At 38.6% G+C, this 27,757-nt stretch overlaps 1 protein-coding gene across 4 annotated transcripts; it reads right to left on the bottom strand.

The window, feature by feature from the left end:
• Positions 1–205: 205 nt before the first annotated feature.
• Positions 206–22,905, bottom strand: rnf34b (ring finger protein 34b). Of its 4 annotated transcripts, XM_032569607.1 has the most exons (8): positions 22,767–22,903; positions 11,613–11,831; positions 9,489–9,956; positions 6,286–6,348; positions 5,985–6,186; positions 5,874–5,897; positions 4,628–4,669; positions 206–2,096 (listed from the first exon to the last, which is right to left on the bottom strand). In XM_032569607.1, the coding sequence occupies exons 1-8, from the start codon at positions 22,770–22,772 to the stop codon at positions 1,912–1,914; spliced, it is 1,209 nt and encodes a 402-aa protein (XP_032425498.1). In that variant the 5' UTR covers positions 22,773–22,903; the 3' UTR covers positions 206–1,911. The 4 variants fall into 4 exon arrangements, with proteins under 4 accessions (XP_032425498.1, XP_032425499.1, XP_032425500.1 ...); XM_032569608.1 differs by lacking the exon at positions 4,628–4,669 and having other exon boundaries at positions 22,767–22,905; XM_032569609.1 differs by lacking the exon at positions 6,286–6,348 and having other exon boundaries at positions 22,767–22,905.
• Positions 22,906–27,757: the final 4,852 nt, after the last annotated feature.

Raw genomic sequence — 27,757 nt, 5'->3', positions numbered from 1 at the left:
TCGACAAACAGCAGCTTCAACAACAGGACCTACAGAGTTACAGTGCTCCGTACAGCGGAAATGGTGTTCAACAGTTTCAGATGTTTGGACCTGGTGACAAAAACACGCCAAACAAAGAGAGAGATGGTGACGCAGTGAGAAAACATTCTGGAAAATTCTCAACCCTCTCTACTCAGTGGAGTTTTTCTTTTTTGTTTAAAAAAAAAAAAAAAAAAATCATATTTCTTACATGAAAACATCCATAACTTATCAATGAACAACAGAAGCTACGTATGAGATCTATTCAGTTTGCTGCAAAGTACTTCAAAACAGATTTAACTGCCTCTTTTGACATGAAAGTGTTTCATTTGCATAACAGGTTAAAGTAAATACAGATACCTCTGTGTAGTAAAATGTAGGACCACGAGACAAAAATTATGTTAATGATCTAACAGTAATAAATGAGGAAATAGCACCTGATTAGCTAGGATGGAACCATAAAGAAGCACGATTAGTGGAAGGAGATGGTGAAGGGTTTAAGATGATTTGCAAAAGTTTTCATGCCCTAGAACTTTTTCACATTTTATTACATTAGAACCACAAACAGATTTTTTTTTGTGACAGACCAACATAAAGTAGTAGCAACTAAAATGTTTTTTTTAAATGTTTTTTTCATTTTTTTTCACATTAATTTTCAAGTCTTTGTTTTAGGTCAGACTAACAGAAGGTTTTGGTCTGAACGTTCAGGGTTGTTGTTCAGGTTTTAGTAGATTTTTAAGTAGCTTCCTCTATTTAGCTCCGCCCATCTTCACGCCAACTTGGCCCAGCTTCCCTTACATTGCCGACTTTAAGCCTCCTCACAAAAATGTTTTATTTTGGTCTGATTTGACCAAGAATATTCTTCCTTAAAGATCAAATTTTTCACTGCTGGCTCTTCAGGAGTGGTCAAGAAAATTTAAATTATGGATAATTTCTTTTTCCCACTTTCCACAGACGTGCTTACTTTGATGTTGGCCAATCACACAAAATCCCATTGAAATACGCTGAAGTTTGTGGTTAAAGTTGGGGGGGAAAAAAACCTAGAAAAAAGGTTCAAGGATATGAATATTTTTGCAAGGCACTGTAGATGACAGCATAATCAAAACTCAGAGGGTAATTCTTTCATCTATTTCCCAAATCAACAACCATAAACTATGCAGAGCTCTCAAATTGTTGCAAGCTTGATAATAAAAATATTTTCTTAACAAATAAGGGGGCTGAGACGTGGTCCAGGTAAAGTTGGGTTTGACTTCAGATTTATTTATTTTTTGTCATGAATGAATTACCAGGGAAACGTGTCCAGACTTTGTTTTCTAAAGCAGATCTGAAAAAGATTAAAAGTAAACTATTAAACCAAACTTGCTGGTTATGAGATGCATACTGTGAGATCTTAACCAAAACATCCTGTGAAGGCATGTTGTTTGGCACCCTACACGCACCCTTGTGTGTGATGGATGAAATGGCTGATGTTTTTTTCTAATAACACACACGCACAAAGTCTTTTTCTCTGATATTGCACATCCTAATGAACACTGAGGGAGATCATACAGTGCCATGTGGCATGACAGTGTAAACCTTATCAACTCTAAAACCCTGGGATCTCAAATCTATCGCCACAGACCGTCTCAAAGCGTCCACAGAACCACCTCCTCTTGCCTCCCACAAGTAAGGATTTAAAGCAGAGAGTCGTGTCGGTGTCTGCTGTGCAGAGTGGGAGACCTGGCGCGGCCGGAGGACAGGTGGGACGAAGGGGGGGAAATGTAGGCCAGAGGCAACAGTCTAGTCTGGAAAAAAAAAAATTCTTTCACAATTGTTGCAGCATCAGGTTCCTCCTCCGTGCTAAATCCAGGGCCACGCGCGGTCCGACGCAACGAAAAAAAAAACATTTCAGTTTTAGGACTTGAAGACATGCACGGCCCGCACCACGTACTGCCTGCAGATGGGGCACTCGCTCATCCTCTTTCCGCATTTGGTGCAGGTCACCATGTGGCCGCATTCAAGCAACACGCAGTCGATGATGGCGTCCATGCAGATGCGACAAAGGTTTTCGTCCGCCGCCAGCTGAGCTCGGACTCCATCTGTGGAGGGAAATGGAAAGCATCACATGTATGTTATTGAACTGCACATAGATCAGAGTTCAGCTGATTTATTCATGGCACCCAAACCATCTGGCCTCTGTAACTCTCAAATGTTTTCTCTTGAGGTGTGATAGATTATGTTTCTGCAAAATTCTTTGTTCTTTTTTCTGACCCGCATCAATAACACTTTTATATATCTATCTGTAGTTACACCTATAGTTTTTCAGTATTTTTTCTGTGTACTCTGGTGGCCAAGCAACAACATTTGGTTGCCAAATTCACTGCCGTGTTTTTGTGCAACGACAATATAGTAAGTCTAAGTCTAAATCAAATTATTTCCTCTTACCTTTGAAGAGAAAACAGAACTTTGTAACAGAACTTCTTAATCTTGTTGTTAGTGAATGCAGATTTTTTGTGTTTTTATTTGTAGGTTTATTTTTGCCTCGATTGTATTTTGTCTTCTGTGAAGACAATTTTGATTCAGATGGCCTTTTAGTGATTTTTTTGTTATTTCAAGTTAATGCTTTGTTGATTTCCTGACAGCAGATTAGATTATAAACATAAAACTGGTATCATCAGTGGTCTTCCTCTGCAGCATCAAAATGGATTTAAGTCTTAATTTAAACTACAACAAATGATTTTATATTCTGTAATTGTAATTTAAATGCTTTAAATCTGTGAAAAAATGGCAACCTGTCTGATGGATGGATGGATGGATGGATGGATGGATGGATGGCACATTGTTAAGATCATGAAGCACAAGATTAGTTTTTCCTGAACAAAATTAACTTGAGCTTCATATGTTGCATGCCGCGTTATCAACAAGTCATATCAAAACAGTGAACATTAGTGACGCATAAAAACATCACCAGCATGAGAAAGCAGCAAATTTAATACAAAAAGTAGAATGATGTGTCAGATAACTCCTGATGAAACAAAACATCTGTCAAGAAAACAGATGAGACCGACTGCATCTGTTGGTTATTAATTCACCTGTAAATTAAGTTTTTATTTTATTTTATTTTTTTAATTTAAAGCCAGTGTTCATTACTAGTTTAATCTTCAGCATGGATTTGAATTGATAGAAAACCAATGAATCAATACAAGGTCATGGTGCAACAGATTGCTACAGGAAAGGGATGAATGTGGATCAGTGCGTATTGCAGTCGAAAGGTTGTGGGCTTGATTCCACATACAGTCACATGCCAATGTGCTCCTGGGCAAGTTGCCTGCCGATCAGCGTTTTGGTGCATGAATTTGTTAGTGCAATTGGGTGAATGTGACTGTAAAGTGGTCAGTATGACGAGAAAAGCTCAACATAAGTTGAGTTTTTCCACTTTTCTCTTTCCTTTCCATATTCACAGTGACCTCAACTCTTCAGCTTCATTATCTTGTTAACTAAGAACATATGGCACCTACAATTTTATATCAAAAAACTGCTGGATCCATGAAGTCTTTTGAGATTGTGGTATTGCACACACTAAAATTATGATTGCAATTGTGTTTTTATCTACTGTGCAGCTTCAGTGCAAAAAGAATCAATTTGCTTCACAAAAAAGTTAAAAACAGAACATAAAGTTTGCATAAAGAGTGCAAACTTACACTTTACTTTATGACACAAAACTAAGATAATATTTTTACTTACATTTTAATATGGATCGCATAGGTTGATATAATATCACACATTTTATTTTTTACATTGAGTTTCTCAGTCCTTGAGGAAAAAATCCATACAGTACATATTCTTCCAACTAATGGATTCTGTTATGCTGCAACCCCATCAACAAATATATATTTATATTTTAGTTTATTATCTTTTCTGTTTTCCTCTTCCGCCTTTAGCCGGCACCAATCTGCTCTCTCATTTCTACATGCCACTCAAATTCTGCAAGCTATTTCTGTAATTATTTGTCGAGCAGCTTCCTCCTGATTTGATTAAACTCCGACAGTTTTCATGCTCCAATTGAAGGGAGCGTTTCCCCCTTGTTCAATCCCAGCTAAGGAGGAGAAGCTACAGGCATCAAATCATTTTAAATCGTGTCAGAGCACTGACTTATGGGAGTCAAATGCTGAGCGATCGGCCGGCTGGCCTAAATCCGACTCCCGCTGCCGTGACGGGCAAAAAGTCGATGCAGCTGCAGCCCGCCTGCCCCCCTGCAGCTGGATGCAAAGTGGGCTAATAAGGTCCTGGAGGCCTTCGTGTCGGCCGAGATGCTTGACAATGTAATTACACCTGATGGAGACGTGCTGCTGCAGCAGTAATATGATGGCTCGTCAAGAGTTAAAAGCTTTAATAGGGCGCATTAATGACAGAACGAGAGGCTGTCCTTCAGAATTACAGGAGATGGCGCAGAGTGGGAAAGACACATGAAATGTGGAAACAGAAGCAGGCAGGAGTCAATGTCCATAACAAGATGCCGTACAGGATGGAAAGGATCACATGAGCAAAACAAATGGCTGCAGCATGCCTTTACTCTGTCTGCACAGCAGTTCATGAAGAAAATGAAAAAGTTCACTTGGTTATATCTTACCTCCAACTCCACTGTTGCAAAGAGGTGGAGGATATGCAACCACTTCACAGATAAGAACGGGCAATAATAGTAAAAATCAATTAGTTTCGGGAATAACAAGTCTGTTCTTTAATGGAAATCAAAATCAAGGTACAGTTGTGCAGCAACGTTTTCTTTGCTTCGTATTTTACGATGCTTTGCAAAAGTATTCACATGTCAACTTTTTTACATCGGTGTATTCGATTGGGATTTTATGATTCATAAACAAAAAGAACTTTATAATTATAAAGTGGAAAAGAAACAATATATGGTATAATTTTTCCAAAGATAAAAACTGTAAATAAAGTCAAATCAGGTGAAACCATTTGTATTCACTAGTCATCTAATGAGTATTTCTTCACAGAGCATTAGTGGACAAACAGCTTCATGAAGCATAGAAAAATAGCAGACAGGTCAAGTTATGAAGAAGCTTAAACCAGGGTTAAATTTTAAAACAGCATCAAAAGTTCTGACTATGTTGCCAGCAAGGAAAACCTTGATAGAAACAGTCAAGTGGATCATGATAACTCTGAAGGAGCTGAGTGAGAATAGTAATGAACTTCAAATCTAGCCTTTATCTCAGGAATGTAGTCGTTGTTGAAAGAGAGCCATGAATAATGTTGTGCGCAGTTTGCTGTAGGGAGAACAGCAAACAGGATGCTCAGGTCAGATAAGATCAAAATGTAACATTTGACCTACTATTAAAGGCCGTGTGTGTCAGCAACAATAACACTGAACATCGTCCTGAACACATTATTCCCACTGTGAAACACGGTGGTGGCAGCATCATGTTGTGTTCAGAACTAAATCCAAATGAGAATCTGTGACGAGTCTTGAAAGCCTAACGTAAACAGCTGCTCTTCATCCAAACTTGAGCCATTTTACAAAGAAGAATGGGAAAATGTTTTAAAACTGCTGCAGCTGTGATGATAAAAAAAGGAGATTTTAATATGCTTGGACTCATGGAGGATGAAAATTAACTTAATTTTTATTTGTAAAATCTTTTACCCACGTGTCATTCCATTCCATTTCACAATTATGCTCCAATTCATGTTGGGTTTTTTATGTACAATTGCAATAAAATACAATGAAGAATCTGTGCAAAAAGTGGTAAAATATGAAATAGTTGAAGAGATGTGAATACTTTTGCAAGGCACTTACTTCGCGATTTAACCAAAAACAATCAATTATCATAAAAAAATAATGCAATAATCCAAAAAATATTTACCTGCAGTTATGCTGACGTTTTCCACTAAAGGATAGTACGAAAAAAAGGGAGAAATTTAGTCAGGCATTAAGGTAATGATCAATGCAATAAAATAAACTTCAGAGTCCTTACTGGATTTCCTGTTCTGCTCGTTTTCCCTGTAAAGCCGATGAACTCGATCCAGCAGCTCCCACTTCTCGCAGCAGCCGGAATAATTGACAAAGTTTCTGGCGAGGATTTCTTTTAGCTGGCGGACGGAGAGGTTTTCTATGGCCTCCTCGTTGTCGAGATCAGACAGCGAGGCCCTGATCCTCCTCTGCGTCGCCGGGCTGACCTGCAATCCGCATGGGAGCACAGCTGTTAATCACAGATTTTACTTTTTCAACGACGACGTCTGCGATACGAATCAGGCAAATCTGAACACAGCCAGCACCTCTAAGATGTTTTCAGCAGGCTCCAGGTTCAAAAGGGAAGCTGTCGGTGTGTCCTCATGCTCCTGTGGGAGTGAAATGTCTGTTAGCTTTCAAACTGATGCTTGACCGCAGTCAACAGCATAATCAGCATTTTGATGCCTTAAAACGCCCATGAGGGTTGAAGAAAAATATCTCCAGAGAAAATATTTCTTCCTCTGTTGTGATTATGTCTTGTGTTCACACTGCCTGAATCTCATCTCACGCCAAATGAGAGAAAGCCCTAAAGCATCCCTTCAGTATGAAAAGAGTATTTTATTGGTCAGTTAGTTCAGTGAAACTGTTTGATTTCAGTGAAAGCTGCCGTTTAGAGACGACACACAAACAGGAAGAGATGCGATTTCTTCCCAAGCCCTAACCAATCATAAAATAGCTTTCATGTGTACGGATTCATTACATTTGCTCTCAAAATGAGATTTAAAAAGAAAAAGAGTTCTTCAGCGTTCTCGCAATGAAGGAGAAAACACGGCAACGTTTCAGTCTAAATTATTAATAAACAAACTTGCCTCCAGCTGCTTGCAAGAGTCTTTCTGGATCATTTATGGAAACCTGCTGAACATAATGGTTCCAACGTGGACAGGATTGGTCAAGAACTGAAAGAAAATCTGCACTTTGTCTTCACTTCCTATATGGCTTGTCAAACATATGATTGGCCTTTAGTGGTGTTTCACTTTTTTAAAGGGTAATATGGTTTTTGCAGTGCTAAATACCATTAAAAAACAAACTTGCAGTTGCTCCTAATCAGTCAACAGTATTGCAGACTTCCTCTATTTTTTTGCTGTTTTTGTCTGACCTATGTGTTTGAGATTACACAAATAAAGGTTAATATCTGACAAAAATAACGAGTGTAAAACCAAAATACAGTTTTCAAATGTTGATTTAATATGCTAAGAAATAATAGCTATCCCAACACATCTGGGCTTAAGTCAAACAGAAATCATCCCACTTGTTAAATCATGAATAAAAGTCACTGATGACTCCAATTCGCTAGGTAGATTTAAGTGCTCTTGAGAGCCTGAGAATCTGGATGACACAAAACTTTCTGATTTTAAATTCTGACAAGAGAGAAGATGAAAGACAAAGTCTTTCTTTGAGACAAAAACATTAACATAGAAAACAGAGCCAGAAGTTTTCTATTTCTAATTTGTCACAGGATGTTGCACTAGTGAATGTGTGCATGGTAATTCAGCTGTATACAATCTGCAAGCTTCATTCTGATTGCAGAGAATAATTATGACATGATTTCTTTGATGCAATAAAATATATGTCAACATTTGAGGACTAGTTTATGCAAATTAAGTGTGACTAATATTTAAGTGTTATAAACACAGTAGTGGTTCATTTGGATAATGAAGGGGAAAAAATAACTTTGTGTTTGTAGCTGCAGAATGTAAGTGAATCTTGAATGTTTGTGATGTACAAACGCTAAGCTTAAAAATTGGGTTAAAAATCCTTCCTTTCTGACTGGAAAGATGGTAACGTTTTGTTCTGACAATAAAATTATAATTAAAATCAAACTCAGACAATAACATGACATACAATCAAACACAGTTTAACTTTTCTTTTGTTGAGCAACACAGATAATACACAGATGTCGTCTGGCTACATTCTTCTACAAAACTTCTATCAATCTAGATCGATTTCACTATTTGACGACCAGAAGGATAACTACTAATTTAACCTTCTATTAACTGAATTTAAACTACAACAAAAGCAGCTGGAAAACAGCTGATCTGTTTCTGAGCATTACATCAGCCAATCATCCGCTTTTGTCCTCTTTTTATCTCCTTGACAAAAGAGAGCCTGTAACATCTAATATGATGGAGTTTATTGTTTCCACCTCAGTGCAATAAAACAAAACTATGTGGTTCTTTCTGTGCCTCAGCACATTTCAGCAGACCTCCGTCGTCCTCTAATGAAGACGTTTTAATAATGCATCCATCAGCGTAGCGGCGCGCCCGCCCTCGCGCAGACTTCATGCTCAGAGGAGACTCCTCAGAGACGCCGGCAGCAGCTCCACTCAGTCAAACAGCCAAGCCTTCTGGATCACATGGTTTCTGTGACTACGTGTTAGTTTTTGCACAGAAATTTTAAACAAAAAAAGGGACTAGTAGGAAGCACTTGCAAAGGAATGAAAAAGTTGCTCTGCCATGCCGAGCAGAACACTTTGAAAGCTACGCAACCAACACTCACAAACATCATCTGATGGCAGATGCAGTAAAAGACAACAAAGTGTAATCAGCATTTGGAAGATATACATGTTTGAGATCTCCACCAGCCATGTCGCACAATTCTTATGCCCAAAAACTGACTGACTTATTCTTTGATTCCAGTTTGAGCTTAAACAACAAATAAAAAACATCATTTGAAAACCACAATACATTAAAGATCTGCTGTTGTTGTATCAACCTTCCAGACCTCTCAGGTCTTCCGGTTCTGGTCTGCTCTGCATCCCCAGAACCAGAACCAAACAAGGAGATTTACTCTTTGTCTAATAATGATATCTGTTTGGATCATCTGAAACATTTAAATGTAAAAAAAGCAAAGGAAAGCACATCTCTACCACAGTGACCAAAGATTTAACACAGTTTAATCTACAGGAGGATTGAAGTCTACGTCCCGACTGGCATTTTTGTTTCAGTAAACATAATTAGGTCAAATATGTTTGTTTCTAGGTCTGAGGATTAAATCCCCTTTACAATATGCAGACATTCGCTGACAGGAGTGACGGGACTCGGTGTTTCTATTCCCTGGCTTCAGCAGCAATGCCATGAGGCGAGTTTAACTTCTGTGATTGTTACATAACAGAATCAGTTCATGTAACAGACCTATAAAAGGCAAACGGTTTAAGCTGCCTCACTGGCCCGACTCAGGGCTCTGCACTCTGACGCAACACAAACACAGCTGTTTCCAGCTGGACCCTAAAAACCCAAGGAAAAGAGGAAAAGAAAAGGATTTTCAGGCTCGATTCGGGTTCAGTTTTGCACAAGAGGGCGACTGTTTGTGTGACTTCAAACAGTCACTATGAAGAGCTTGAAAATAAGTTTGTTTCTCCCTTGAAATTAATTATTGTGGATAGAATGAGGGCAGATGTGAAGGAAGTGCGGCGTATGTTGATGAGGGATGGATGTTTGTGTGCACAGCAGGGTGGAGCGCGGAAACCAACCTGGCTGGGGGTCCCTGAACTGTCACTCGGGCTGAGCGCGTCCCCCTGAGAGGCAGACAGGACCGACAGTTCGGAGGCGGAGCGCGTTGCGGAGGGCGGCGACGCCGCACGCGAGTGGGGGAGCGAGTGGAGACTGTCTGTGTCTTCTCCCCCATCCTCTTCCTCATCGCCGCACGTGTCGTCGTCCTCATCTTCCTCCTCGTCCTCTTCCATCACGGGTCTCGGGGTCTCCCGCGTCCCCTGGTGGCAGAGCACCAGGTCGACCAGGTCCTCCTTCTCCCTGCACGTGTCGGTGGGGATGTTGCGCAGCAGCAGGTACTGCCGCAGGTCTTTGACCCGCAGCTGCATGAGGCGCGGCCGCTGGAAGGCCGTGCCGCGCAGCAGGTGGCAGGTCGTGCAGCAGCGCAGGTTTTCCTGCAGCACCGAGCAAAGGGCACAGAAACTCTTCTTACAGTCACAGCAGATGTGCTGCAGGGAGACACGAACAAGATGCACATCAGATCAGCTATTCTCTTTATTGTGCACGAAGCAGCGTTTTTACAAACAAAACTATTTGTTTTATTCAAGTCTGACAGACAAATGGAGCAGCTGAACTGTTTGTACTCATGTGAGCTGATGCTTTGATAAATAAAACATGAGCTCAAGTATTCATACTCTTAGAACCTTTTCATTTTATAACTTCCAAACAGCATAATTACTGAATGGAAAGAAAATGATTGATGGTTTCTAGATTTTATTGGAAGAAGTGTAGCATTCTGTCCCCTTGAGTCAATAATTTCTTAAATCATCTTTTGCTTGATGTCTTTTAGTGTACGTCTCTACCAGCTTTGCATATCCAGACAAAAGTGGGTTGTGACAATCAATTAATTGCACGATAAATTAAAACGAACGTGATAATTTTCATTTACTTGATTGTTTATTTTTCTCGTGTCTCTCTTTCTCTACCAAAGACTGGATGACAAAAATGCTTCAGTCTGGTGTTTTAGCCTCAACCAGCCTCTATTTTGAAGGACAGTTTTGTTTACAGAGATTTCAGTATCTATTTTAATTATTTGTTGTTTCCTGTGAACCAGCAGCAAGAAGTCCAACCTTAATCCAGCCATTTTCTTGGTGAGAGCAAAGAAAAGTGAGGCAAACCGTTTGTAGCTTCTGCCGATGTTTGACATTTATCATTGATACAGAGCGACAGAGTAGATTGACACTTCAAATGAACAGAAAAGCAGGTCAGCCGTGGCAGTAAACATTTTCTTATCGCTCGAGCACAACTGAGCCCTGGCTCCACCAGGAGCACATTTCCAGCGTAACAGACGGATTTCTTCAATCGGCTGCAGCTTATCCCCCGGTGGGACTTTTTCCACGCCACGAAAATACCACGCTGACACTCAAACGCTGAGTCGACCCGCCGTCGGAGGGAAGGCAACTGGCTGCGTGTGGAGGATGAAAGTGCGATCTGAAGCAGTGAGCGGAGAGGAAGCTGGGAACGGCAGAGTTTTTATCAATGTCTCCGACTGCCAGACAAATCTATTCAGCTACAAAACTCCGGGTTGGACAGGAAGACTGGAAATGTCAAGATTACCGCGACTCTGCAGAGTATCACGTATGTCAAACCCAACATTTATATATAAAGATCAGATTAAGAGATAAGTATCAGACTGTCATTCAAGTTTGACTCTAAGTTTGTGCATTTTGTGACACCCAGGTGTGACAAAAGAAACCATCTCAGAAAAAGTAGGCAAATCCTACAAAAGCATGCATAAAAAACAAGAATGGAAAAGTTTCAACACTTATTGTGTTAGTTTGCACTATTTTTAAATAAAAATAATCCTGAGATCGCAGCATTTGATTAGGCATAAGACTGAAAAGTTCTATTAAGGTATTTTAAATGAGTTTGCGCGATTGAACAAAATCTCAGTAATTATGAATGTGTTCCTTGAATGCATCATTAAACTCCATTTAAAAAGGAGCATGTAGTCACAACATAAAAAGAAAACTGAAAATTAATCTTAAAAGAGTCGCTTTAGAGCAAAAGCGGTTCACAGATTTCTGTGGTGAGGAGAAAACGTTCTTATTTTCTGCCTAAATGTGATATGAACCCACCCAGCTCTAACCTCCGCCTGTGTTTACCTTGCGTCTGAAGACGGAGAAGGCCAGCCCGCAGGCCTTGCAGAGCTGCCCGGCGCTCCCTGAGCTGGTGGGGGGGTAGGTAGAGTACCCTGCGCTGGGGGCAAAGCGGAAGGGCCCCGCCCCTGCTCCGAAGCCCGGCTGCGGTGTCCGCACCGTTCCCGTGCCCATCACCTCGTTCAGCAGCCCGCAGCATGACGCCCACATGGACGACGCCCCCGCCTGCCGAGGGCAAACACACACATCGCACGCTCACTAGCGGGGAACATGTATCCTCACATTCTGCTTATGTTGCAGTCAATAGCATGCGCTGTTTTGACTCAATCTAATCACGATTTTTAACTGTGGAAGACTTGCACAGATTGAAACTCTCGCTATGTGTTTTTTGTTGATGCAATTCTGTGTCACACATTTCTGTACTCCTTTTCAGGAACTTTGCATGATGTAAGAGCTGGAATTTAACAAATGAAGTCATGTGTTTTCACTGGAGAGCACAAATTTCTCTGACTTTATCATCGATGTGAGACATTAAAACATAGTTTTTACATGTGATCCCTGCAAAGCCGGAGTCATTTGGACAAATCAAACATGCCAACTTTCACTATGCAAGAATATAGAAGAAATATATAAAGGCATTATATTTATAATATCATTTGTGCTGATATTCACAAATGATTAAATTATATTCACCGTGTTGACTCTGAGACTTTAACAGGTGTTTGAAAATGTGTGAAATGCTCTTGGTTGTTGTGGCTCAGCTCTGTGTTTTCTACTAAAACCCTGTAGATGACTGCAGTAACTAACAGCTTATTTGCACCTCCCTCAATTTCTTTCCATCAAACCCAGAATGCATTTCACCCTTTAGTGACAGTATATCGTGCAATGAAAATCTGACTACCAGGCACAAATATAACGGAGGAAGAAATGAGTCTACGTGAATTACACCATCATAACAGTTTTCTAGCATCTGGTGGAAAAACACACACACACACACGCCCACGCACGCACACACCCCCACCCACCCACCCACACACACACACACACACACACACACGCCGCTACTGCCAGGGCAACGCTGGGAATATTAGCACAGCCTCAAAAGTAAATAGAAAATCCACAGGACAAAGACTCATGTTGAGCAGATATATTGCCTCATACATTTTTTTTTGGAAATCAAAACAAAACTCAAAAAAATAAACTGTGTCAAGTTCAATTCAGATTTTGATACAGTTTCTTTCAATTACGTGACAATAAATTAATCTGCTTTGCTTTGCTCAATTGCATCCAATTCAGTACAGTTTGGCACTAATTGCAATAAATTCAGTTCAGTTTAATTCTATTAATTTCAGTTCAAATTAATCGAATAAAAACAATTCAGTTCATTTTAGTTCAGTTGAGTTGATTTAAACTCAGTTTGCTTAAACTTTGTCCAATTCAATTTAAAGTGTTCAGTCCACTTTAATTTGGTAAATCCGGTTTAGTTCACTTTATTTCATTTCAGTTCAGATTAGTTTCACTCAATTTAATTAAATTGTATAACACAAAATTGATAAATATTCCTTTTGTTCAACTAAGTCCAGTCAGAATTACATTAAAATGAATTTTTATGCAATTCAAAACCATTAGATTCAGTTAATTATAAATGCTTATGAGTGAAAATGTTTCTATTAAAGGAAATTGATCAGTAACGTGTGTTTTACATCACTTTTAAGCATTATTAAGCTAGATAAAAGGAAATGCAATGCCTTGTTGTTTGGCAGATTGGAATACACAGGAGATAAAAACTCCCGACGTTTCGGTTTGCTTCAGCAGCGCCGAGTCACGGAGCAAAGACGGTGCGTTAAGAGCCGCGGCTCCTCGGAGCATACAGATGAGATGTGGGAGGAGAAAGAATACTTCTTCTGTTGTTCCCCGGCTTCCTGAATCAATAGCTGACACGAGCTTAATGTAAGGCGGCTCTGTGTGGAAAACAATGCAATCCGCCGGGTCCAGCCACGTCCCGTCTTAAGACAGCGCTTTGCTCGGAGTTGTCACAAACACCCTGTGATCTGACCTCACCCGTCTGCTCAGGGATTCCTTATGTAATCTTTAGGAACAAGGCTCTATTTGTGGAGTCAGGTGGGGAAGGAGGCAGTGCGGCCAGACAGTCAATGTGTCTCCCTGCAGTCGTGTCCTTTTAAAGTTCAAATCAATAATATTTAACAGCTTCTTGTAAAGTCTGTCCGTTTCTGTTTGCCCGCCGCTTGTCCTTCTGCTTATTTATTATTCAACTGATTGAAAAAATCTTAAGTCATTTCAATTTTTTCTACTAGGAAATTACTAATTATTGATTTATCTTTTAGCAAACTTAGTTTACACCAGTGTTTCTCAATTCCAGTCCTCAGGCCCCCCTGCCCTGCATGTTTTAGGTGTTTCCCTTCTGCCACACCTGGATTGAACCTGTGGGTGATTAACAGGCTTCTGCTGTACTTGTTGGCTGCAAAAGAGATCATGTAATCATTTGGATCAGCGGTTCTGGTATAGAGGCACATCTAAAACATGCAGAGCAGGGGGGGGGGGAGCACTGGTTTACGCCAACTTGAATTGCAGAATTTTAAAAAACACATTTTTCAGTCAGAACAACAGAAAAGTCAGATATATTAGCGAAAATGAGCCACAGTGCCAATCGTATTTGTTCATACATCCAGTCTTATTTTCCTGCATAACACTTTGCTTTGCTCAGCTGATGGTATGAACTCGACTGGAGGTTTTACTGCTTAACAGTCTCCCTGGTCAGATACGTCCTCCCTCATCCTGAAGGGAAAAGGCAACATTTACTGCATTCTCCAGGACAGGAGGAGAAGCCACTGCAGTCCGGCCATAAAAAATGAGACTTATCTGACTGTTTGCCAGCAGCTCGACTTCCCCCACTGTCACTTCCATTAGCAGGCTCAAAGCCCTGCAGGCAGGGAGTCCCGGACAAACAAGCAACAAGAGCTTCTTTACAGGAGACCTATAAGCTCTTCCAGAAACAAGGACGGTGTTTTTGTTCTCTCATCATCTTTGGTCAAATATTTGGCAAGCAATGGAGGTATTTTTCTGAAATTAAACACCAGCAAATACAAAGCAACAGAGTTTCCATTTCTTCGGTGGAAAACTTGACTTCATAAAATCAGATAAAAATAATTCAGTTCAATCAGCCCAGTGAATTCATTCAGTTTAGTACAATTCAGCTTAGCTCAGTTCAGCATAGCTTAGTTTAATGTTGTTCAGTCTGGTCAGTTCGGTTAAGGTCGGGGATACATAACATATTGGCATTAATATCAGTATCGGCTGATATAAGTCATTTTTTAACAAACAGTATCAGTCTTATAAATGAAACTCACTGCCATCTTGTTTCTGGAGAAAGAGAGAAAGATGCTGGCTGTGTGACAGTGATAGTGACGCTGTGGGAAACTGCAGATAAGCAGCGGTGAAGTGTGTGGTCGTTTTCTTAAATGTGACAAAAGGGTAGTGGAATGTTTGTAATGTACAGCAAAGAAAAAAATTAAGAGAGCACATCAGTTTCTACTCTTTTTTACTCTTCATAGGTATATTTTTGAGTAAAATCGACATGTCTCTGAAATTCCAAGCAAAAATTTAGTCTTTATTTGCAGTAAATCAGAAATGGTCAAATTAACAAAAAAAGATGCAGTGCTTTCAGACCTCAAATAATGCCACGAAACAAGTTCATATTCATTTAGAAACAACAACACTAATGTTTTAACTCAGGAAGAGTTCAGAAATTAATATTTGGTGGAATAACCAGGAGGTTCAGTGCAGTGGGCTCTTCATTTTATCCAGAGACAGGCTGCCATTTTTTCCACCTATGTAGTTAAAACATAAAAATTACAATTATAGCGCATAAAATCATTTGCCGTAGTTTAAATTAAGACTCAGATCCATGAGTCTTAGAACCACTGATCAAATCTGTCGTCAGGAAATCAATAAAGTATTAACAAACAAATCACAAAAAGGCAATCTGAATCAAAATTGTCTTCACAAAATACAAAATTATACCAATCAGGGCAAAATAAACCTGCAAATCAAAACAAAAAAATCCATCCAATTTAAGATTCAGTTAATTACAATTCAGTTTAATTAAATTCTTCTAAATTAAATTCAATTAAATTCATGTTAGCTTAAATTAGTTATAATTTTCTTTAGTTTAATTTAAGATTTGGTAAATTCCTTTCAGCTCAGTTTGCTTTACTACATTTCAGATCAGTACAGCTCAGTTCAATTAAGTTGCAACCAATTTAAAAAGTCACTTTTCATAACAAAAGAGCACCAACAATATCAATAAAAGCAAAAGACTCGCAATTATTCAAGTTACGGTTCAAAACTATTGGATTTAATTAATAACAAATGCATGAGTTAAAGGAAACCAGTAAATGTCATCAAACTTCTTGCATCCAAACTGGTTGTGTTTCAGAAACTGACAGAGGCCCAGACTTAAATAGAAATCCTACAGGGAAAAGACTCATGTAGATAAAAAAGAAGTCTGACCTCATAAAATGAGCCTGTTTTGGTGAACAAAATGTAAAAAGAGACGCTGTGGCATCTGGAAAGCTAAATCAGAAGTAACTGGGTCAAAGAGGCAGACCAAAGTGTTTAATTAGGACTAAAAATGAGTCAGAAAACGCAAAACAAAAAAACATTTTTGGGCCTAATTAAGATGGATTTTAATGAATCGTTGTACAATTATGAATTTTTGGCACTAACAAGTTCTCCATCCAGCAACTAAAAACTCCCTTCAAACGCAGCCTTATGAAACATTTCCACATGGTCCATGTTGAATTAGTGATGTATGACAACTTGGCTTTTGAGGTCAGTCAGCTGCAGGGTGGATTAAAATGTCTGCGTCATCACAGTTTCTCCGAGCGCACCCTCTATGACATTTCTCTTTGGATTTTAGACATATTTAATGGAAATGAAGACTCCTGGTAAAAAGAAACACTGCGATTCAAGTCCTTGATAAAGGTAAAGCTTTTTAAAAAAATCAAGGAATGTGTGATTTTTACAACAAAATGCTTCAAACGAGATGCTGCTCATGTATCTGTAGAGCTTAGAAATGGGAGTTTTCTGTTTAGCTGCTTTTAGCAAATAGAAAAGATCTTTTCAGTCACTTGATTGGTGCTTTACTAATGTTTTACACATCATTCTTAAGAATAAAATGGGAACTTAATCAAATATTATGTCTTCCTCGAAAAAAAACCCAAGTGACTTGCTGGTAAAATGATAGTTAAATACATTAATATAAGGAAATTGTTTCTTTATGTAGATATTTGGTTAAAACAGACAATTAATTACAAATGATACACAAATATTTTCTAAATAAATCAAGAGATTTTGATTTAACAATTGTTTATTTGTACTTTTGAGTAAAAAAAACAACAAGATAAATGCTAAATAAATAGTTTGATGATATTAGGATAACGAGTCGAAGTACGATGCATTTGGAGCATATTGAAGGAGTGGAGATAAAGCTGAAATGGGACGATGAGCTCCTTACACTGTTCCTTAAATGGCTTGGCCTGAAGTGAACTGTCTATAAAAATGACTCTCAGCTGAAAAGCCAAATAGATATTGCAACACCTCTAATCACAGAAGTAGCTTCATTAAATAAATGTCCAAATAAATCAGACAAAACATTTTCTGATTTATTTGATTTTTAATTTTTTTTTTTTTACGTTTGTCAGCCCAGACCCTAAGTTAATAAAAATTCAAAAGTATTATAACTGTTTTTATTTAAAGGTATAAAAAACAATGTACTACAATGCATTATGAAGTGCTAAAAAGTTACATAAAGTGCAAAACAACAAAGTTGTGACGGGAAATAAATTATATATATATATATATATATATATATATATATACAGTACAGACCAAAAGTTTGGACACACCTCTTAATTCAATGAGTTTCCTTTATTTTCATGACTATTGACATTGTAGATTCACACTGAAGGCATCAAAACTATGAATAACACATGTGGAAATATGCACTAAACAAAAAAGTGTAAAACAACTGAAAATACCCCTTATATTCTAGTTTCTTCAAAGTAGCAACCTTTTGCTGTGATTACTGCTTTGCACACACTCTGCATTTTCTTGATGAGCTTCAAGAGGTAGTCACCTGAAATGGTTTTCACTTCATAGGTATGCCCTGTCAAGTTAATAAGTGGGATTTCTTGCCTTATAAATAGTCATGAAAATAAAGAAAACCCATTGAATTAGAAGGTGTGTCCAAACTTTTGGTCTGTACTGTATATATATATATATATATATATATATATATATATATATATATATATATATATATATATATATATATATATATATATATATATAAAACATCTACAATGTTTTGCAAAGATATTCACATTAATTTCACGTCACAACCTCAAACTTCACTGTGTTTTATTGGATTATTATGTGACACAACAACACAAAGTTGTACATAACAACAAAATGAGGAGAATAATAATTGGCTTTCAATTTCTTTTACAAATAAATATGTCTAACTCAAATCCAGATCCATAAATTGCCTTCAGAAGTCATCTACTTTGCAAATAGGCATCATTTGGGTATAATCTAATATAAAAACATAAATCATCATCCTGTGCAGATGCTATTCTTTAGCTGAGACAGAAACGCTGTTTAGAGCTGACGGGAAGATGGATGTAGCTAAATATGAGAGCATTACTGGAAGAAAATCTGATGGAGGCTCCAAAAGATTCAGGACTGGGATGGAGGTTAATTTTTCGGGAGGAAAAAGTAACATTCATACATTTTAACCATGTGTTAAAAAAATGGTCCAATCAAAGTCCAAATCTAAATTCATAACAGAATCTGTGGCAAGATTTGAAAACTGCTGTCCACACACCTGCATCCCCTCTGAAAGAATGTGAACAGTTTTCCTGTGGTATACAGTTCTCCAATGTATTGACAAATGCACACCACACTTTTCAGATCTTTGCTGTTACATAAACAGTTCTGGTCTGCACATAAAATACATTGAAGCTTTAACTTGTAATATGACAAAATTAGGAGAAATCCAAAGGCTATGGGTCACTTTTACTCAGTTAGATTGCTTAAGCGAATAAAACCCAGACATGCTTGCAGCTTTGCTGGTTCCAATAAACCGTATCCAAAATCTAGTCGGTTGCTTCCGCTCTGCCCCTGTTTAATATCTTTTAACGTAAGCTGATACTGACAGTAAGAACCCAGATAATATCTCTAAATCAGTCATTGGAGTGACTTGCAACACAAAATACCGTCCTGCTGTGTCCAAACGGCTACATAATTCTGCATTAAAAAGTTCTCCTTACTGTAAAAACAAATGTATATATTTCTAGAGAAAAGTAGCAGCAGATGGAGGTATTGTGAGGAATGTTGATGTTACCGTTTCAGGAGAGCGAAGTTAACCTACAGAAAAGGCAGCGCTCTCTTCGTCATCTCACTTTACCGTCTTGTCACTCAGGCCCGGTCTGTGCGTCTGTCCAGCCATCAGTTCCCACATCTAAGTACCAAACAGATGGTGCTATCAGGGTAAACTCTGCACCTTCCATCCTCCACTGTCTCATCGGCGCTTTTCATTTCCTCTTCCTCTTTGTCGCCCTTTTGCATCAGCTCCAAATGCCATTCACTCCCTGAGAAGGTAGATTCAGTCAGGGATATTACCGTCGCTGAAAATGAACCCGATGCGGTTCAGCTGGAGGATATTGTGTTTGTTTTGTTTTTTTTAACAGACTTTGAAATGTTTTGTTGGGCATGTTCAAAGAAAGCCAACATGATAACTGACGCTGGTCCAGCATCTCCGTAGGAGTCGGAAAAAATCTGGAATTTGATTTTAGTAATTTCCAGGCCTGAAGAGTTTGGAAATATATTTGTATGTGCAGACTTGTTCCCTCATAATATTGCCTAATTATTGTGTTGTTTGTGTCCTTCAGTTCCTCTGTCTAGTATCCTCCCTTCATGTGCCTCTCATTTTCTTTCTTCTACCCTTCCTTCCTTTTTTTTGATCTGTCTTCCTTCTTGTATCCTTCATTGTAAACTTTCTGCTTTGAGTTCTTCCTCATGTCCTTCCATCCTTGTGTTCCTCCTTCATTCCTTCTTTGTGTTCTTTGCTGTTCTTTCATTTTCTCCTTCCTACTATCCTTCTTTTTATGCCTTCTATCCAAGTATGTAAAAGTATGTAAGTTTTCCATGAGAAATGAGTACGGGCCTCGCATCTGGCTTCAGGAAACCATTTGGAGATCTAAAAAAAATGAAGCTATCACCAGAAATGTGTGCCTCCTGGATGTCCTTAATAGCTTTGGACTTTTTCTTCTTCCTCTTTAGATGAGAAGCCTGAGGTGAGTTTTGCCTAATTTGCAACAAAATGCGATCTCCAAAACAAAACTGCAGCATATTTTCTTTTACTTATATAATTATTGGTAGTTTTAAAAATATAAAGAAAATCAACTGTGCATGTAGAAGCAGTGTGGATCCAGTCAGGATTTTATGTCGTGACTACAGCAGCCTCCATGCAGCAGTATATTTCACAGCTTGAGAGCAATGCTTGCACACAGCAGCGCCGTCCCGCATCCACAGGGGCAGAAAAGCTGCTTTTTAATTTAAACCCGATTAGTCAATAAAACAACGCGTCCATTTAGCTTCCCTGGGACAGCGTGAGTGAGGATGTGCCTCTGGGAAAATTTACTTCCCAGAGTTAAGCCGCCTGTTTCTCTTATCAGCCTCAATTTTGTGATTAACAACTGTGGAAAATGTGTCAATCTCAACCCAGATAAAAAAATGTAAAAAGCCCTATTTTCAGTGACAATTAAAGACGTGTATAAGTGAAACTGTGTAATCAGAACCAACCCACGTCCTCTGTGACTGTTTCCAGAATAAATAAGTACTACAGATTCTCTGAGTCTCCATTCAATGTCTTTGTTTTAATTTTCCACCACTGGTTGAACTCAGCAAACTCTTACGGGCTAAAGTGTATTTCAGGTTTAAGTGAAATTGTTGGTTTCTGGCTGACAGAACAACTTATACAACTTATACAGTTAAAAACATGTCATATTAAGAATATAATGAAGACTATACACAAAGTAAAGTATTATTAGTAGTAATAGGAGCAGCTTAGCTTAATTTACCTACCTCATAATTACCTACTTCATAATTGACTTTGAAACTTTGTCGGTTTCAAAGCCAAACAAAACACATTTGCTTCCAACATAACGTAAAAATATGTTAAATCTAAACTTTACACCTCACAGTCCTACTCCTTACAGATTTTTCCCCAAATCCAGAAACACACAAAGCTAAAAAGCACACAGTTGTGAACAATTTACTTAAATATGATTACATTTCATATGACATAAAAAATTATACATACCTTGAATATTTTTTAATTCTCTTTCTGTCATTTAAGTAAGCAGTAGGTATATATATATGTATGCATTGATTTAGTAATTGATTATTCCTTCCCTCGGGTGTAAATATGTGACTCAGACGATGATTTCCACTGACGTTTTTGATGCCAATTATTAGTTTTTAGAAATTAAATCTATACGTTTCATTGGCTCTTCAGCTTTTAATGCACTTTTAATTTGTCTTTATATTTATTGATATCACACAGATAACTGTATTTTATATTGTGGCTCTTAATAAATGCTTACCAGTAAGTGTATTAGTTGCTCAAATTAATTGTAGACTTTATTCTACATCAACTACTATTAAACTACTATTAAAATGGCTATTATTACACTTTTAAAATCTATGCATCTTAAATGTTACCTTCAGATTCATCTTCATAAAAACACTTCCTGTTTTTATTGTGTGTAAAACGGACTGTTTTACCCTGGTTGTGTATAAAAAGTAAAATAAAGATGAACTCATTTGAAAGTGGAGAAAACAAGAGTGATTAGATATTTCCCTAAACTTTACCCTATAGCTGCGCTCATAATAATAACAATAATACATAAGTTAAAATCTGTAACTGTGATAAACAAGGCAGACAGTTATTACTTGGGAACCACAGTTTGTGTTTTCCAGAATGTTACTATAGTAAACGACTATGTTGTTGTTGCAGCTGCTTTCCCCAGGGTGCCAATAAAAGTGTTTTCTTTATGTCGTTTTATCTGTGCTTTTCTTTCTGACTCTGTCTGTTATGTTTGGATTAAATGGCGCAGAAATCCACGTTATTTCTGATGCAGAACAGGATTATTGAGCAACGCAGCAAACTGTTTCCCACTTGAAGCAGCAACATGTTATCCAGCTAATGGCACTAGATGCACAGTGCTGGTTTGCTTTAAATGTGATTGAAGGCTACTTCTTCCTCGGCAGGTGGATTCCAGAAGCTGCAGCAGCGGTTTCCACACTTAACAGCAGGTGATAAGCAGTTTTTCACACTGTGTTCTCACACTGATGCCTGATTGTGCATGACAGTTCACCTTTCTCCAGAAAAGCCACCACTACCAGCACCAGCAGCAGCAGCAGCAGCAGCATTAGGGCTCCTATGACATCATCGCCATCCTCTTCTTCATCAGTTATCAGCCCGGATCGAGCTACCGCTTCATCACCTTTTATATCCAGTGCTGCTGCAAGCACACCGTGCAGACTGCACACACAACAAGAGGGAAGGGGGGTGAACAGCTCCGGACCTGATGAGGAGATCCTCTCCTGACCAGCCCGAGACAAGCAGCCGCTCCTCCGCCTGACCGCCGCGTCTCTATCCCGTTAGAGCGGATTATAGCCTGACGGGGAATGGACGTCTATGCCAGAGCTTTAGTCCACTAAACTATCACGCCGGGGTCAAAGCTGGCTCATTAGAAGGCTACACATTGTACCCAGTGTTTATCAGCATGGCTGGAAACGCACAGGAAACGTTTATAAAAGCACAATAGGGAGTCAAATACAATCTGACAGCGCGTATTTAGATGTTAAGCTCAAGTTAGACTGCAAATCCAGAATTTTAAGCTTGCTTATTTTCTGTTTTTATAGATTATAAATTAGAATTAATTTACCTTAAAGGTGCAGGGGGTTTTCCCCTGCTTATCCCTGCAGAATCGTGCACAGTTTACAAAAAGAAACATATCACCTTTAACGCAAAAAAGGGGCCACAAATATGTTTAAAATAGATGCACATACCTTCATTTCTCTCCCCCCGTTAGAGGAATTTGCCGAGTAATGTCACAGCGACGACCATTGCCAGCGCAGAGGGAATCAAACCATTACGTCTTCCCTCTCTCCAGCTGCCAGTGTGAGTGGAGCAGGCATAACGTAACTGTAAGGAGAGCTGCAGCCAATTGGAGACGTGGATCAGCCGCTGGTATCTTTAGCAGCCAATCCATTTCAGCGTCTTGTCCAAAGTGGGCGTTCTGGTCTGTGCGTAATGACGCATCGTACAGCGCTGCTTTATCTTGGAGAATAAACATAACATTATAGAATTTAATTTCTTTTTTTTTTATTTTTAAATGCCGCAGAAAATCGAAATGCATTTATTAATGAGTTTTACAAAACGTGTCTGGATTTATTTGGATGGAAAACTCGTGTTTTCCGCAGCGAGTTGCAATTTATTTTGCACCAGAAATAAACCCAAGCTTATTTAACGCCACGTTTAGCCTCTGCGTACGTGCCTGTGTCTGTGTCTGGCTGCTCGCACAAGCAAGCCGCTGCTTTCCAGCTCGCAGTAATGAGATTAGAGGGGTTTCCAGCGTAACTTTGCAAGTGCCCGCTAACAACCCGCAGGGGGCAGCAGATAGCAGAGCCGCAGATTCATCATTATTCAGACACGAGCCCAGCTGCAGGCCGCAGGGATGTTCTTGATGTCCTCGCTGCGTGAGACACGGAAGTCACGCAGAGATGAAAAGTTTATTTAACAGTTTGTTCGCTCTTTCAGTTTCGGGTGCCTGGGAATGGTGATGCAAGGTGCCATCCACCTCTGCTGCATCTACTACTGACCTGATGTTCTTGCACAGAGGCACATTAAGATATCTACTCAGGCCTTCAGGGCAACAGTGACACAGTTTTCTATGAGGGGCCGTTTAGGACAAAATTTACGTTTTGTCTCTCACACACTACCAAAAAGTCTCGCATACTCCAAAAAAGTAGCCACGCACACTCCAAAAAATTACGTTTTGTCTCTCACACACTACCAAAAAGTCTTGCATACTCCAAAAAAGTAGCCACGCACACTCCAAAAAATTACGTTTTGTCTCTCACACACTACCAAAAACTCTCGCATACTCCAAAAAAGTAGCCACGCACACTCCAAAAAATTACGTTTTGTCTCTCACACACTACCAAAAACTCACGCATACTCAAAAAAATAGCCACGCACACTCCAAAAAATTACTCACGCACATTCAAAAAATACTCAAATTGCGTATACACACACTACTAAAATGTCACACACACACACACAAACGTTAACTTTCTCGCTCACATACACTACTATCAGCTCGCTCACATACACTGTACTAACAGCTCGCACACACACAGACGTTTATCTCTCACATACACAAGACTAAAGTTGAACACACACACAGTACTAAGACTCGTTTTATGAATGTGTGAGAGCGAGACTTTTTATGAATGTGTGAGAGCGAGACTCTTTTTGAATGTGTGAGAGCGAGACTCTTTATGAATGTGTGAGAGCGAGACTCTTTTTGAATGTGTGAGAGCGAGACTCTTTTTGAATGTGTGAGAGTTGTCACGGAAGAGGCGGGGCATAATTTTTGGATCAAACTGCGCATGCGTAGATCCTAAACTATAAGTTTCGATTGTTGACTCACTGTATGTTCTATTACTTAGTATATTTGTGCTTTTAAATATATATAGAACGTTTAACTTTCTTGTAGATTAAATGTGCTATAGAAATAAATGAATCTGATTGATTGATTAAAAATAGCAAAATTGCTGTAGTACAATCTGTCCACTGGGTGCCAGATTGTAGCACTGCGGGCAGTCGTTGAATCGTTTAATGCGCCTGTCAAAGTGCTGGTTGCCTCCGGAGAAGATAGAATGGTGTTTAAAATGGCAGCTGCCTGACCAATTCTCTCTCGTTTCGAATTAGAGTTAGCCATGTTCGGTATAGCAAACTCTTTCTTCTTCGGCACTAGTTGGCGCCGGTTAATAATTCCTGTAATACTGGCACCCAGTGGACAGATTGTACTACAGCAATTTTGCTATTTTTAATCAATCAATCAGATTCATTTATTTCTATAGCACATTTAATCTACAAGAAAGTTAAACGTTCTATATATATTTAAAAGCACAAATATACTAAGTAATAGAACATACAGTGAGTCAACAATCGAAACTTATAGTTTAGGATCTACGCATGCGCAGTTTGATCCAAAAATTATGCCCCGCCTCTTCCGTGACAACTCTCACACATTCATAAAGAGTGTCGCTCTCACACATTCAAAAAGAGTGTCGCTCTCACACATACATAAAACGAGTCTTAGTACTGTGTGTGTGTTCAACTTTAGTCTTGTGTATGTGAGAGATAAACGTCTGTATGTGCGCGAGCTGGTAGTAGTGTATGTGAGCGAGAAAGTTAACGTTTGTGTGTATGTGCGCGAGCTGGTAGTAGTGTATGTGTGCGAGAAAGTTAACGTTTGTGAATGTGCGAGCTGTTAGTACAGTGTATGTGAGCGAGAAAGTTAACGTTTGTGTGTGTGTGTGTGACATTTTAGTAGTGTGTGTATACGCAATTTGAGTATTTTTTGAATGTGCGTGAGTAATTTTTGAGTGTGCGTGGTTATTTTTTTGAGTATGCGTGAGTTTTTGGTAGTGTGTGAGAGACAAAATGTAATTTTTTTGAGTATGCGAGAGTTTTTGGTAGTGTGTGAGAGACAAAACGTAATTTTTTTGAGTATGCGAGGCTATTTTTTTGGAGTATGCGTGAGTTTTTGGTAGTGTGTGAGGGACAAAACGTAATTTTTTGGAGTGTGCGTGGCTATTTTTTTGGAGTATGCGTGAGTTTTTGGTAGTGTGTGAGGGACAAAACGTAATTTTTTGGAGTGTGCGTGGCTACTTTTTTGGAGTATGCGAGAGTTTTTGGTAGTGTGTGAGAGACAAAACGTAAATTTTGTCCTAAACGGCCCCTCATAGTTTTCTCCCTGCAGTGGAGCTGTCTCTGCAGCATGCGATCTGTAACTAGTTCTTGTGTGCAAACTTCCCCATGCTCGTTGTGAAGCTCGGGCAGAAAAGGTTCCCATCCTCTCTGCTTACCCCCCAAAAAGCCAGTTCTCACATGTTGTAGATAGCATCAATTTGTTGCTATGGAGACTTTGTAACCCAAAGCGCTCTCTGGATAATTTCACTTAAAACAGTGAGCTTTGGAGATTTTGTTTCCCTCTTTTGCCTTTTATATTTTCTTCATTGAGTCTAACAGCCATTAGCTGTTTTAGGTTTATATCATGAATTTCCAGCACAATGTATGAATAATAATTTAAAAAAAATACTTGTTACATTTATTTTGATAGGAATTGTTGGTGGCAAAAATAACTGTTCCATTTGTAATTTTGCTATAAAATATCTGTGCACTGTCTTTCAACATTGAATAGAAATACTCAGATTAAAAATGTGATCTTTCTAAAAATGTCACAATGAGCTGATGCTGTTGCAAGAAAAGATGAATTTATAGAAATGCCTGTGTTTGTATAGCTTTATTTATTGCTATAAATGAGCCATGATTTTACAGTGCCACCTAATTTTTCTGCATAATCCACACAAAAACCTCCCAAATTAAAGATAATGTTGTGTATTTCCCCCCTGAATTTGTCATTTGGGAACTTATGAAGTTATAATTTAAGGCAACTTTCAGGGAAAATCACCAGGATTGAATTTGGATGGTTTTAATTGTTTTTTATTCGTTATAAAAAACATCTTCACAGTATCCTTCAAGATTGAAAAAAAGCATTTAGGATGAGGTGAAACATTGTTAATAAATCAGGAAAGGTAATAATTTTATGAAATTATTTGGCTTACAGTGAATGTTTTGATAGAAGCTGAAGGAGAAACATTGGGTCATTGAAATGAGGCTGGTCCAAAAGGTTTGGGCTAGTTTAAGCAGGAGCGGATCAGGACGGGTGTGTTGGGAATCTGATCTGCCATGACAAGCTGTAAGGATCCATGAGAAGATCACTAGGAGGAATGTCTTTAAATAATTTATCACAGATCCGTTCTCTCAGGTTTTAAGTTTCAAAAGTTAAATCTTCTCTTTCACTCAGTACTGAAGTATATTTATTCACATACTGCATGTAGCATAGATTTACAACAAATGTCATCATTGATAGAAGAAAAGAAAACAGTATGAAAGGCCATCTGCCAGAACAATTGGGGATGTGAAAAGAGAATAGAAACATTATAAAAGACAGAACCACTGACCCATGAATATGCTCTGTATTGATAAATAAAGAGCTATTAGAAGCAGTAGCTCTTTCAGTGGCTTCATTTGTGAGAAAAACACAGTCAGTGTTAAGATCTTTACCCTGAAAAACAAAGTACACACAGTTAGTGGCAATGTTAGCTTAACTGTTTGTAAAAATAAATGGAGCTCCATGATAGAAAGAGAACGTGAAATTATTGGCAGCTGTGTCTTCTAAAGAGAACAAAAAAAGTTAACAGCAACAATAATTGCAGATAAGACATAACTGGAGAGTAGTAGGAGTATCACAGCGATGAAAATGGGAAAGTATGTCCTTTAGCCTAAACTTACAACAGCATAGCTACAGAAATACCTCAGCATAACCCAAACATCTCCAACTATAGGATTTATCAAAAAGGAAAGTTTTAAGCCAAGTCTTACAAGTAGACAGAGTGTCTCCCTTATATGGACTAAAACTGGGACAAACTGGGAGCTTTTTCCACACCAGAGGAGCTTGAAAAGTTACAAACACTTGAAATAATCTGAACAACTCATTACTGATTTAAAAAGACAAAATAATTATATTTAGGATTATATAAGTATGTGTATTATTGACTTAGATTGCATACTAACAGAGAAAAAAGAGCAAATGGTTTGTTGTTTAAGGCGACATGTGGAAACGTCATGAGATGTTTTAACATTCCCATTCTCCAACAATAGATATCTGTTGTCAGCTGACGTTGCATTAAACTAGGAATCAACA

The sequence above is a fragment of the Xiphophorus hellerii genome, chromosome 8 (genome assembly GCF_003331165.1).
Source record: "Xiphophorus hellerii strain 12219 chromosome 8, Xiphophorus_hellerii-4.1, whole genome shotgun sequence".
Lineage (NCBI taxonomy): Eukaryota > Metazoa > Chordata > Actinopteri > Cyprinodontiformes > Poeciliidae > Xiphophorus > Xiphophorus hellerii.
Note: the sequence above shows the minus strand (reverse complement) of the source record. Positions and strands in the feature narration are given on the sequence as shown.

Coding starts and splice junctions, on each gene's coding strand:
- rnf34b (XM_032569607.1), bottom strand. Junction 9,957..11,612: donor TCTCCGTCTTCAGACGCAAG/GTAAACACAGGC, acceptor GTCTCCCTGCAG/CACATCTGCTGTGACTGTAA. Junction 2,097..4,627: donor TTGCAACAGTGGAGTTGGAG/GTAAGATATAAC, acceptor TTCCCTCCACAG/ATGGAGTCCGAGCTCAGCTG.